We start from the raw sequence: 13,593 nt of genomic DNA, 5'->3' as shown, positions 1-13,593 counted from the left end.
ATGGTATGGCAAGCAACACTAAATAAGAATTCACTGGGGAAGCAATAGCTGACAATATTGGATATGGCTAGGTTGACGACGAACCAAAACCGATGAACTTCACACAGACATTCCAGCTGATGCCAGATAGTGGGAGCTTTTTCGTTCTTAACGATATATTCAAGCTGGTGTATCCTGCATTATGAGCAGAAAAGGTTCATAGTCTATGAATATAGGGCACGAACATCAGGGTAGTCGCCGATATCCGCGAAAGGAGTGCTACGAAGGCCAAAACTCCAAGGAAGCTGACTTCCAAGATGGAACTGGATATTCAAATGCCGAGAGCCGCATTGCATGGTGTCAGAGCTGGATGTTAGACAGCGCCTGCTTTTGAGCAAAGAAACTGGTTGCAAATGCTTCCTCTCCAATGTATGATGATCGGCTTCAAGTTTAGAATTGCTGAGATAAACACAAAGCACAGACTGCTAGTCGGGGTGGCTTTCATATGCTGACGCGTGGCACTTGTTGCACGGGCCCTGGAGCTCGCCAGGCACCTGTTTGTTGGGCCTATATCACTTTCTTCTGGTATCTTGTGGTGAATTAACCTCTGACAGATGCCTTCCCTACTTCTGTTATCTTCTGCCACCATCATGCATTCCTGCACGCACTAAGAAAGCGAAAGAGGTATTATGCTTCAGTTCATCACTGCATCTGCTCATCCCTCTCTGGACTAGCGTCTTGGCGTACTCGGTGTGACGATCATCCCGACACTAGAAACAGTTACTTCGTACAATCCAGGGACTGCGCTCCAGCAGTCAATAATACCTAACAACAGCAAGAACATCATCACTCTAGTCGATCAGGGACTCCTTATAGGATACAGCTCAGACCAACAGATTGTTCGTCACAAACAGTGCATTGTGTGGGCAATCCGTTCACCACCAACACCAAGAAAACCTTTCCTCAACTTGCTTGAAGTCCTCGCTGATTGCTGCTCACATCGCCTGTCCACCCTTGCAACGCAGGCAGCGCACTAAGCGCAACCATCTTACAAGATGACTTTGGCAGAAGAATTCAGGTCACGGAACTTTAGTATGTGCTGGTTCTGGAGGTGTCGCTAGAGAAGTGGCTGACTGGTGCTGTTGCAGGTATTTATGGTCAATGGTGCGTTGATTACTTTCGTTAACCTTCTCCTCCTATGTGGACAACTTTCTCTTCGGCCTTTGAATCACATGGTTGTTCAAAGTAGATGGATGGATATTAGGCGGCGTATTTCGTGTATCAGGCTCGACAATAACAGGCATTTCTTTCGCACGTTTCAATAAACCCATTTGGTCCAATGGCAAGATGGCCGCGACCTGAATAATCGAGACTGACTGTGCCTGTACAGGACTGGTGTTCTATGCATTATCTTGTGCATTGCAGTTGGCATTGCGAACTTATTCAACCTCACCCGTCCCCTTCTCATCATATTTAGTATAATATGCCTGTATGTTCACAAACACCACATTGCCAGATCTTCGGGTTGCCGGGAGATACTGTGAATGATTTGACTGACATCTCACAAAGTGTCTCCGGCTTCGTCCTCGTCTTTATCGAGATCCCCCTGCTCCTACGAATCTGTCCGACCTCCGCCAAGTTCGATGCCTTCATCCGGCGCTTCACGACCAATTACATGCGAGCCGCCATCTACGGTGTCATGAGCCTGATACAATGGTTAAGCTTAATAGTTGCACGCAGTGGTAGCAGTTTGATTGCGGCTGCAGTGGTGCTCTTGATTGCAGCAGCATTTTATGCATTGGCCGGTTTGAAACATCAACAATTCGTGGGGAGCAAGACCCTTGGTGGGCAAGGTGTTGCGCAGATGATTGTTTGAGACGGAGAATCGGGCTCAAAGCAAAAGACAGCCTAGTAATGGGATGAGGAATTCATGGCTAGATGAACCGGGTACAGGTCCATCGACGCCAGCAGGATTGGAGCTTTTAACTTTGCAAGTGACCAGAGCCTTTATATAGCGTGTATCTCTACCTTCTACCAGTAGCCTTCGCCAAGCTCTTTCTCTGCGGGCCTTTGGTATTAGTCTGCTCGGGCGGTAGGATTATCATCAGGGACATCGAGGAAGCAGGCGTATGAGGATCAAAATAAGTTCATCCATCAAGCCTAGCCAGCAAGGTCTTCAGTTTTTCAAGAAGACATGAATAACTACTAGTAGTACTCCCTCTTGTACCTGATATTACTACGTAGGACATCGTCTAGTAGTTTGCGGGCAAGACGTCTACTACGGTATCGGACAGAAGTAATGTTAGCATGGCGCTAGTACTTTTGCTCCAGAATGGACTCTTAACGAGATAGCTAAGCTTCGCCCGGTTAGCGGTACTTCTGTGACCAATATCTGTTCTTATCCACCAGAGAAGCTTCTAGGCCTCCATGTGCCGCTGTATCATAACTAGCTGCTACTAAAACCATGCTAACATTATTTATGCCCCCTACCATAGTAGCCCGATGTTGGTCACACAGTTGCCCATCCAATTGGCACCGAAGATCTTCCCGCTTACGTGCAGCCAGTCCGAGGCCGCACATGGTTGTTGGTTGGGTCATGAACAAATCGATGACCCCAAATGCTGAGTATGGACTAGTTACCTGAACAGACGAATGGTGGTTGGTATCAAGAGACCTCGAGAATAGTGATTGGGGACTCTTCGTTACGATGGTTGAAGAACAGTCTGCGGTTTCAGTATCTAGGTGTAGAACGACATGAGTTAGTAATTCAGTCCATGAGGGATTGGGGGATCACGGGCAATTAGCTGGGAGTGGTTTCAGGACAGCGTGCGTGGCGTGAAGGGTGAAGGGTATAGCGTGGGCTTGGAAGATGCAGTGATCACTGGGCAGATGACACCGAGCATGCGGTGACGGCTTGGCGTTCTCAGACCTCAACTTTAACTGATCGAGGGACCTCCAATCCAATCCCCATCCCATCAACATTAGTTTCTCCTCTCCTCTAGGGGTTCTGTCTTTCTATTGCTTTTGGTAACTCAAAACATACTATAACGATATCACTACGAGTTCCTTCTCTTGTTCCTAGCATTTTACTAACAAAGGTATGTTCATCCCACTTCCAATTGCTGGATCGTGACCAGAACCCCTAACCCCCCCCCTTCTCGTGGTGTACCTTGTCCTGGTCCCAAGTCGCTGTGACCATGAAAGCTGCCCGAACAGCACTTCACAGTATACCGAGCAACAAGCTGCTTCCATGGCCTTTCAAAATCAGAATTGCCGCCCTCCTTCCACTGCAGCTCTCTTCAGTTTTCCTGGCGCTGATCACAAATGTGCCCCACTACTTGCAAAGACTGACAAAAGACTCTCTGATAGCTTCTATATCTTCAAGCATTCACTTCCTCAGAATGTCTACTACCGCAGGACCCCAGATTCCTCCTAGACCCACTCGCTCTCAGCATGCCGGTGCGGCAAGTACATCAAGGATGCCTGAAATCCCACCTCGTCCTGCGCACAAGCGCCTTGATCGATCTGTCTCCCCGAGCAGCTTTCCCCATTCCCCTCTGTACGATCCTCCTTCCAGCCACAATCTAGGACGCTCAATATCAAATGATACCTCTAATTTGAGTCTCCCCCCACGACCACCAAGCGTGACCTTGCCCTCCATTGGTCAGGAGGGCAGCGAGTACGCGGATATCAACTACGACACTCCGACCCCAGCGGAATCTGTTGGTCCTGAGGAAGTCGGTCAGATGAGAAATATTGGCGGAGACCTGAAATTACACGCTCCCAAACCCTCCCTACCCCAAGCTAGCGCCAAGGCTCAAGTCAAGGCCGTGACCAGAACGGACGATCAGCAAGCAGCTGCTCATGGATTCGGCAAAGCTGGATCGCCATCTCATGAAGAATCTGATCCATTCACAAGGTCCCCAACACTAAGGGCGACAAGCATACCATCTGGCTCTCAGCCGTCAGGACCCACGTCCCGTAGACACTCGATAGCCCCTGGCGAAGAGGAACAGGGACCAGCGGAGCTTGGCTTGCGTGTACCAATCAATCCCAATATGGGCGATGTTCAAGCTCCATCGCCTGCCCCCTTTTCTGCCCTTTCAGACCACCACGGCCCCGGAAAGAGGAGACATCATGCACGTACCAAAAGTGGTCGTGAAGTTTACTTGCCACCTGGGAGCTATGGCTTGCACGGCCATGGCGTTCCCACCCATGACAAATTCGACAAGGATTGGTATGCTAAGCATCCCGACCAACTCTTGCATGAGGAGACCATTGGACACGGACATTATTCGGCAACTGGAAGCGGTCGCGGTGAATGGGCACTCAGCAGCGATGATTTGAACAAGATCGTCAGAAATACCGCCAGCAGAGGTGCCGGTCTTGGTAGGCGGGAGATTGTTGCTAGCGCGTGAAGGTGTTTAAGCTAATTCCTTTAGGTACCAACGAAGGGGTCATGAGCTATCCTGATGAGCAGATCGGGTATCTTGCTTCTGATCAATATTCGTCGCGTATCGCGTCGCCTTCACAAGGTGGTGGCCATTTACACAAGCTACACTCAAATAGCTCGCAGCACGCGACAGAGTCGCCGCTGCGTAAAACAAGCTTTCCCGCTGGCCTCTTCCAGAAGAGTGAATTTGACAAGTCCAAAGGATCTCTTTCCGGAAGGTCGGACGATATCGATAGTGAAGCAGCAGAAGATGATGTTATTCATGTGGATGATCCAGCTCGCCGATACAACAAGGTGACGGGCGGTGAAGAGACCATCAATGAATTAGAAGACCTTGGCCCTAATGGAGGCAACGCCCCTGATCAAGGCGGCTACATTGATGAGAACGGCTATGGCGTTCCGATTCTCGCGTCAGACGAGGTCGCAAAAGATATTGGAGCCGAGTACATGCAGCCAGCAATTTCACCAAAGCAGGAACGCAGGAGCAGTGGTTACTACGGTGGAGACGACCATGCCAGTGGCAACATCACGCCCACATCACGCCCGACGAGTCGCCCAGGTAGCATTCACGGTTTCAGTGCCTCACTATCTCGATACATGGCCCGTCACGAGGATCGGGAGGACCTCCACACCCCCCTCGAGGATGTGGATGAGTATGAGCCACTCTTCCCAGACGAAGACAAGAACGCAAAAGGGTCTCTGAATGCTGCAGACAGATTCAAACTGCGTCCTGACACATTGAAGCATCGCTTCCCAAGTCAGGATATCTGGGAGGATACCCCAAGCAGCGCGATGCACGTTGCCACTGTCTCGTCATCTGATGTTGCAACACAAAATGAGTCTACAGATGCAGAGTCATCGTCAAAAACATTCGAAGATTCTGGCGCTGAGTCGGCCAGAAAAAATGAGGTCGACGAGGCTGAGAAGACTAAACTTAGCCCCAAAGAGGAAAGACATGCCAAATCGCGATTTGCGCCACATCTCCGGGATGACATGCCTACCCGACCCAACGTTCAGCAAAGATTCCCAAGTCGTGACATCTGGGAGGATACGCCTGACAGTATGCAATTGGTCACGACTGTCGCCACGCCGCCGCCTCCCAGTGAAGAAGCAAAGAGCCCTGAGGGCGCACCACCAAACAAGCCTTTGATACCACCAAGACCTATGAATAGGAGCAAAGTCGGCGAGGGCTCAGCCGTACCAAGCTTATCACCCTCGGATGATGTCAAGCAACCTCAAGTTCCAGCTCGACCTCCAAAGCGAGCGCACGCAGTCCCACCGCCTACTAACAAATTCACAGACATCACTGTTCCTCCGCCACAAACTTCGGAGAAGAACATCTCACCTACCGAGGCGAAAAAAGGACCTTCCCTTCCAGACAGGCCAAAGCCTCAGATCCCGGCTCGTCCTACAAAGAAAGAATCGTTGGAAGCTTTGACGAAGACATTATCCACAACCTCGTCTGGCAGCCAAGACACTGTTACCTCCACAACACTGCCAAAACCTAAGCCTGCCATTCCTGTGAGACCGGTAGGAACCAAGGTCAACCTTCCAACAGCATTCATGTCTGATCTCAACCAACGTCTTCAGTTGGGTCCTCGTCCCCCAGTCAAAGAGAAAGAGCCAGAACCTGTGGTGGCGAAGGAAGCCCTACCCTTGTCTGATGCTCGTAAAGGCCGTGCAAGGGGGCCACAGCGAAGAGCACCAGCGAAGTCACCCAGCAGTTACGTCGAGACACCTTCAGTTACTTTTCCAAAATTTAGCATTGCTACACCCATGCCATTGTGGTCCATTGGCGAATACGATGGACTGACAGTCCACAGTCTTGAGCGATCATCCTCAAACCCACAGAAGCCACTACCTAAAGTGCTACCGGACGATGGGGACTTGAATGCCACAGCCGCTGCCTCTGCTCGTCCAGCTGATGCGCCTAAAGCTATGGGGCCCACGGGTTTAGCACTGAACACTGCTGGCGATAGTGCAGATCCTAGCCCTATGGATTCGGCTATTGCCACACCAGGCACCGAAAAGTCTGACCCACTAAGTAAGAGTATTGGCACCCCTGTCCACGAGAATAAAGAGGGGTTCTCTAGCCTTTCGAAACAGGTAGTAGCCAACAGTGGGACTACTGGTAGCTCACCACTCGGCAGAGCCGACAGCAAGAATGAGGAGACAGGCAGCCTGGGTCCTGACAACAATGAAAACAACACGGTGAGTGCCGTGGAGCACGGCGCGCTCTCAAAAGCTTCTACGGCAAGGTTGACAGCTAGTGGCGAACCACTCCAAAAGGCTCCAGCTCAAGAACCACACATCGGGACAGTGAAGTCGGTCGGCGAGGATGTCTTGGCTACAAATGCTAGCGCAGAACCAACTTCGGAGAAGGAAATGCCCATCACAAGTGTTGAAACCAGCTCAAGATTTGAAAATGACGATGTCAATGTTTCAGCAGGGCAAGGGAAGGAGTCAGAGCACGTGGGCACAGGAGAGAGCGAGATGAGGATAGAGAGTGGGTTGAAAACGAAGATTCCGCACAAGAAGCTGGAGGAGATGACGGCCACGGCTGATGGCAAGGGGCATGCGGCGGAGGAGGAAGGAAGCGCGAAAAGTGGTTGACCGAACGAGGGGGGCCAATGAGCCTGCCTTAGTTGGTGGGCCGGCTAATACTCAGACAGAAATGAAAGAAATACTGCGTTGAACCTGTGCATGTCCAGATGTTGGCTTGGACAAAATCTATCATGTAGAAACTTAACTATCATGGGTCTGCAGAAGCTAAGAAAATGGGATGGTGCTTTGCTTGGAGTTTGATATTCATATTTGATGGTAGAGTCGTTTTATCCAAACATTGTTGGGTGATAGGCACAGGGAGGCTACACACTGACCAGAAAGGAGTCTCCTAAGTTATGTCTTGATACCATCAGATTTTGCTTAGTTCAGGCCTGATCATTTATACAGTTTAACTCGTGTAAGAACATGAAGTAGAAACCTTCAATATGTAATAAAATTGTGTTTATTTTTGATTCCTTTCTCGAAATTATTGCTCTAGCACAGTGCTATCATAGTCATTGTGACGTGCTTTGATTGTCTTGATAATGACAGTATATACATAGTATGTTAATTCACTAAGGATTAATAGGACATCATTTTCAGAAACCCCTTCTCCCTGCAAGTAGTCAAAGTATGTGCGTAGGAGACACCCTGTGTTAGCTTCCGGACAGATATCCCACGAGGGAATTCCTTATCACATAGAGATCAACATGTTTTCCCAACGCCACATAATTGTACCCATGAAGCTGGTTCGCAGGTGGATGGAAGTGCAAGTTCATGCCGGGCGCCTGCATGACAGGCGGGCTTGACATGCATATATTACCAGTTACAGTTTTAGTGCCCCCTTGGCGCCCATTGAGCGGCTCGAATCTTACTACACACTTCAATCACACTCTGATTCGATTTCTGTTCCCTGAATCTTTGCTCGTCGAGCCTATAGTGCCAGATCATCGCCGCGGGAAGCAGGAGCAGCCTCGCTGGCCCTGACGTCCAGATGCGGAACGCATGAATGAACGCAGGAGTAAGTAGTAGAGTACTACGACGTGGCGTCCAGAATAAAGAGATATTGCCCTAGAGGGATAGTGTGTGGGCAGGCTATTTGACCAATCAGATGTCATAGATCCTCTCCGTTAGAGCTGAATTTGCTCTCCATATTATAGCTATCTCGTACATATCCTTAATGTTATATCATTCAAACATGGCTCGTGGACGGTCTCAGGGCGTTAAGAGGTTCTCTATCCTATTCGATGTGCTATTGTATCTCTTCAATCCTTTTCATGGATGAGAAGTATACAATTTGAATATTGTATTAGATATGTAATTAATACTAAAACCCAAGAAGTTGGTGAAGATATACAAAAGGTAACGTATCATGCATTGCAATGCGCTTGTACTAATCTAATCTAATTCTGGTATCTGTATCTCATTACTTCTGGGCGGCCCTCGCATACACGGACTGGGCCTAAGACCTGGATAGGCTTGAAGTGGCCACTTGATTTGTTTAGTTCTCGATGGGCATGGAGTTGATGCATCACTCTTGGAGACAGAGTCGCCGTCTATCTGGGATGCACGTATTGGTCCGAGCATGCAGGAATCTCATGTCTGGGCGGCATCGGCAACTTAAAACATCCATCATTGCTTCCAGCAGCGGCACGGCAAACCACAGCAATCGTGGGCCTCGTGCACACAGGCTAGTGCCTCACCGTCTTTATTCTTTGATCCAATTAGGGTTCATGCAACGTCCCGCAGTCTGCATCGGCTGCCCACGGGGTGTTATTTATGGCCTGTCATTCAGCAGACAGGCAAGATGTTGTTGCCTAGGAAAAGCCAAGAATGCCCAGACCGAGATCTGGAAAGATGTCACTATCCATTCGGATCTACAGGTGCTATCCTCAAAACGGAAAGGCATCATTTCACCTACCGACACCGGCTTCCCGTTGACTGGATACCTGACGCTAGGCGGATTAGTGCCACCCCCAATCCAACATCGCATATCTGTGCCGAAAAGACATTGCAATTTCTGTCAAGTGTGCGCTCACTGCGGTGCAGCTTGATGCAAAACCCCACTCATGTTTGCCAAATGCAGAACCTGACTTGCTGAGAATGTGACTCATTGGGTCTGCAATGCGGCTCCGCGCTGTTCCCGTTCTCCACAACGTCACTTGTCTTCCAGTAGTCAGGTCAACTTGGGGATGGCATATGGTGTACTCCAATATGCTTGGCCAAGTAATTGAGTTTGCGACACTTCTCAAGATTGCCTTTCCATCGTACTAGGATTTTTCACATCTTGGGCCAGTTCAGAGGTCTATTCGCTGGCTACGCGATTTCCTGCTGCATTTGTTCTTGCGACATGTATTTCAGTCGCTATCCTCCCAGCGAAGGAGACTCCTTGCAACGCTCGTTGTTGTCCTTTACCGTGCCACATTTGCTGTTAGATTGGTCTACTGATCCATCGCTATATCATGTGACACTTCTACCTCAGAATCGTACCGTACCCTCTCGGAGGGTCGTCCGACTCAGCTTTCATGCTACCCATTGTCTTTGGTCCACAAGAGTCAGTTACACTCACTCGGCCTACTTTCACTGAGAGCGAGGCTGGAACTAGCAATCTTGCTGGGGTCTCTGGAACATGACTAACGACACGAAGACCTAGTCAATCGTCATCATGGATACAGTCGTTCTACCTCGATACTCTCTGCCCAGGAAAGCGCGCACATATACCAAGCCGCAACCAGACAACAAACGTGAGCTTCGCGGGACTCTATCCTCATCAGCACATCACGGAATTGATCTCAAGCAATCGTGTTCTAAAAAATTTATTGACGTGTTTACACGAGCTTCGCAAACGCAAGTCATTGCTTCGAATCAAATCGAGTCGCCCTTGGATACTTCGCCTATACTTGCTGAGATCGGTGACATGATAACTTGTTCCCAGAAAGCCATTGACAGGACATACGGCCTCGAGAAGTTTATTTTCCCTATTGCAGCAGCTCTAGGCCTCTACGAGGACCAGTCGGCAAAACAGATTATCAACAGATCTTTTCTCACAATCCATGTTGGTTCTGTATTTAGGAAAGCAGCAGTAGGTGAGTCAGGTCATTTGGGAGACGAAATCCGTACTCCAATTGTGTGTGGGGCGTCACCAAACAGCGATGTTGCCTCAGAGGAAGTCAATACAATCTCCATGCTCTTCGCAAAGCTGTCGCCCGCGCACCAGGACGCATCAATCACTCTTGCCCCAGGTGATGGAGCGGAGGACGGCAGGCAGCAAGAACGTGATAGCTAGAAGACCAGCAAAGACAAAGCTAGGAGTGAGCAGTTTGACCCACCAAACCACAAGCGCCTGCGTCAGATATCTCGGGGCTCAGACAGGGAGGAGGATGAGGACGACGGCGAGAATTACAAGCAACCTAAGGGCAGGAAATCGCGCGGGAAGGGTCCCCGAAAGCAGAATGAATTTGCTTGTCCGTTCTTCAAGCACGATCCCCGAAAGTATGGTGGACGTGGCGGATGTCGCGAATATTCTCACGAGAAAGTTGGCAATCTTTTGAGGGTGGGTCGTTCTAGCATCTCTTACATGATCCCAAGAACTAATGACGCATATTCCCAAACTCACTAATATATCTATGCAGGATCATATCGGGAACAAGCATCTTCGAGATAATGACATTGATGCCACTATGTGGCTACGGTTGAAAGAAACCAAAAATCTCAGAGGTGCCGCCCGCTACAGAGAGATGTACGCTCTACTGTTCCCTGATGATCAGGCTGGCATACAGAACCCATGTAGGTGTTTCTTAACGCTGCTGGACGTACCCTTCCTCACGTCTGCTAACTCGAAGTAGATTACCACGAGCAAGAGTTCTCAGCTTCATTGCCAGGCAGGGGCCACAATCTGCCAATTGCGGAGCTTACCGCTGCTGCTCTTGAACAAGTGGAAAACATCAAACTGCTTGACATGGAGCGTGCTGAAAAAGAGACTCAGATTCGGGTGCATGCTGAGCTAGACCTCGATCAAATCCAAATAGATCTTGACGCTCAAATACTGAAGTCGAAAGAGGCTGCGAGAGAGAAGAAATTGCATGAACGTCTCGCTTGCAATGAGGAATTGGATGAGGTCAGACGCGAAATGAGTCAGCGTCGTCAGTCGATTGAAAACCGATTGGAATCCATCCTTCATGGTCAGGGTCCTGACATGTCGACTGAGACTAGTATAGAATATGCTGAAGCAGGTGGGAGGACAGGGATAGCCATCGATGAGAATCAGTCAGTTGCAGGTGATCAAAGAGGTGTGAGCGAGATGGGAAGAGCAATTCCGACCACTCCCAGCTCGACAATAGCTAGTAATATCCAGTCTTCCTCCGGTATAGGTGCCGGCAACTCATGGACATCGAATGGCCGACTTCTCGCTATGGAGGCATTCGAAACAGGGCTTCAGAACACACCAGCTTTCACGCATCAAGGTAACTCTTCTGGTTTTGGCTATAACGGTGATCAGAGCTCGACCGATTTCAATTTTCAGCCTTGGCCTTCGAATCCTTCGCTTTCTTCCAGCACATCACGCCAGCCAACATCACACATTTGTTGTGGTTGCTGTGGCCAACATCAGTCCGTGTGGTGTGTACAATGTCTAGGTAAACATTGCTAAGCGAATCGCTATGCGCAATCAAAGCAGACTATCAGCTGGTGGTTGGCTACCCGACTCACAACAAATCTGCTAATAACTACTACTTGATCGAGCTCAACGGCATATTGTGTCACTTCTTCCACTCTTGCTGCATTGATTGAACATTCTTTCGTATATTACACCAGAACTCCAGGAAGCTTCGCTGGAGGTTCAGAAGACGGATGTTAATTACAGGGTGCTTCTCATTTGTTCCAGTCCTAATTGATGTATTTGGTAGACAGTCAGGGTCGGACTTCGTTCCTTCCAATAAATCTAGTTGAGTCAAAACTTTCACCCGCCGGCTAGCACATGGGGTCGAATTTGTGCCACTAGCATCAAATAGCCTTTCCACCTTGTCCAATTTATCTTACAATAATTCCTGCGAACTAGGCTCTCTTCACTTCTGCTTCGAGGATGATGAGATCTCATGCACGAGAGGGGATAGACGACAGATACAGGAACTCGTGGTACACGAATCCTGCGCAGCGACGTTGGACGAGCCAACAGCAAGTAGTAATATTATGCGTTGCAGCATTTGTTTGTCATGTGAGAATTGTCACAGAATTCCAATCATCAACTGAATTTACATGCAAGGGTGGAGAAAAATAAAGGCGCCCTGAGGCGTACCGCCAGGCTTCACTTACTCAAGCAGAGAGCCTTTGATCATAGTACCGAATTACTAGATGTGGTCAAAGTCCCAGACCACATCGCCTAGTATTTATTGCTTGCACAGCCCACCGAGCATCATTATGTTCTATCTCTGGTAAGCTTTGTGACTGCATTCTCTTCTTGGCTGGATTAACACCACGCTAGCTAGGAAAGGAACGGGACGTTTGCGGCGGCGACGCCGAAATAATTATTGGCACAACCACCCCTAACTAGGTTAGTGTGAACGTGGTAAATGCGTTTTGAGTACGAGATCCTGCGCGGGTAGGTGTCTTCTCCGGTCCCCGGAGAAGATGTATTTAATACGTTAGTAGTATGATAATGCCCCCGCTGTGTGGTGTGTAAAGCTTCGAGTTACTGAAATCGATATGACGTAGGAACAGCGTTTGTGTCCTGCTCGGGAAAGTAGCGGCGGATCCCTGTTAATTTCGCAGTGGGGGCTAGCAGGTCTGGAAATACCTTTTGAACATGGACCACTTCAATTTGCTTGATGCTCATCCGGGAATCTGTTTACTTTCGCAGGCTGGCGATGCGGTCCTACGGACAATCGAATGATCAAGATTTTCGGGATGCCCAAGTTTGAGAATGAGCTTGAGTCGATTCCTGTCAAACGCTGTAAGCGCTCACTGGTTGGATTTTCTACGCATAACCCCCTGCGTTTCGCCTGCTTTTGATTGGTCCATTTCTAATGCAATTTCGCAGTACTCCGTACCGTACGGCGAAATTGTACGTATATCGACGCTCGCTGCCCCCTGCCGCAGAACGTCACACAATTCCCTTCTATCCAATTTCAGTAAGGCTCTTATCGCTGTAGCACCAATGGACTCTAAGTTCCCATGACAGCACATCTGTTTTTCGCTTTGTCCCGTTGAACGTCAGTATTACAAGAGGCTTGCACGCTTTGGTGCTTCAAAGACATCAAGATAAGCAAAAGGCTCAAGAATGGCCCAGCTTACAGAAAGCATGGGCAGCATCAAGAGCCAATGCGCTGAAGGGACACTCGGGTAATGACGTGGGGAACATCGTGGTGGTCCAAAAGGCTAAAGATAATTTCAACGAATGGCAGCACACAAGGAATGACTTCGACGGCGCAGTTGTTGGCTCGCAGCTGAAGGCAACACCGACATCTTCTCGCCAGTTCGAAGAATCTAGAGGGTCAGCGGTTGCTCCATCGAAGCAGGTCACCTCGTCTTCTGCACATCATCCACGTTAAACCCAGCTGCCCGCAGCAAGGCAAACTCAGGCATGACAAAAGCTGAAGCCAAGGTGAGAGCTTCTCATCGTC

At 49.2% G+C, this 13,593-nt stretch overlaps 3 protein-coding genes across 3 annotated transcripts; all 3 read left to right on the top strand.

Annotated features, from left to right (window-relative positions):
• Window positions 1-1,462: 1,462 nt before the first annotated feature.
• EPUS_07103 (uncharacterized protein) lies at window positions 1,463-1,855 on the top strand (the record flags this gene model as incomplete). The annotated part of the gene is made up of 1 exon (XM_007803133.1): window positions 1,463-1,855. The coding sequence occupies one exon, from the start codon at window positions 1,463-1,465 to the stop codon at window positions 1,853-1,855; it is 393 nt and encodes a 130-aa protein (XP_007801324.1).
• A 1,525-nt stretch (window positions 1,856-3,380) lies between these two features.
• On the top strand, window positions 3,381-7,045 carry EPUS_07102 (uncharacterized protein; the record flags this gene model as incomplete). Its single annotated transcript, XM_007803132.1, has 2 exons — window positions 3,381-4,368; window positions 4,422-7,045. The coding sequence occupies 2 exons, from the start codon at window positions 3,381-3,383 to the stop codon at window positions 7,043-7,045; spliced, it is 3,612 nt and encodes a 1,203-aa protein (XP_007801323.1).
• Window positions 7,046-9,641: 2,596 nt separating this feature from the next.
• Window positions 9,642-13,521, top strand: EPUS_07101 (uncharacterized protein; the record flags this gene model as incomplete). The annotated part of the gene is made up of 5 exons (XM_007803131.1): window positions 9,642-10,251; window positions 10,345-10,529; window positions 10,609-10,762; window positions 10,822-11,439; window positions 13,280-13,521. 5 exons carry the CDS (start codon window positions 9,642-9,644, stop codon window positions 13,519-13,521), a joined length of 1,809 nt encoding a protein of 602 aa, XP_007801322.1.
• Window positions 13,522-13,593: the final 72 nt, after the last annotated feature.

This window comes from Endocarpon pusillum (assembly GCF_000464535.1).
Source record: "Endocarpon pusillum Z07020 unplaced genomic scaffold scaffold2028, whole genome shotgun sequence".
Classification (NCBI taxonomy): Eukaryota; Fungi; Ascomycota; class Eurotiomycetes; order Verrucariales; family Verrucariaceae; genus Endocarpon; species Endocarpon pusillum.
The sequence above is the reverse complement of the archived record's forward strand: the minus strand, read 5'-3'. Positions and strand labels throughout refer to the sequence as shown.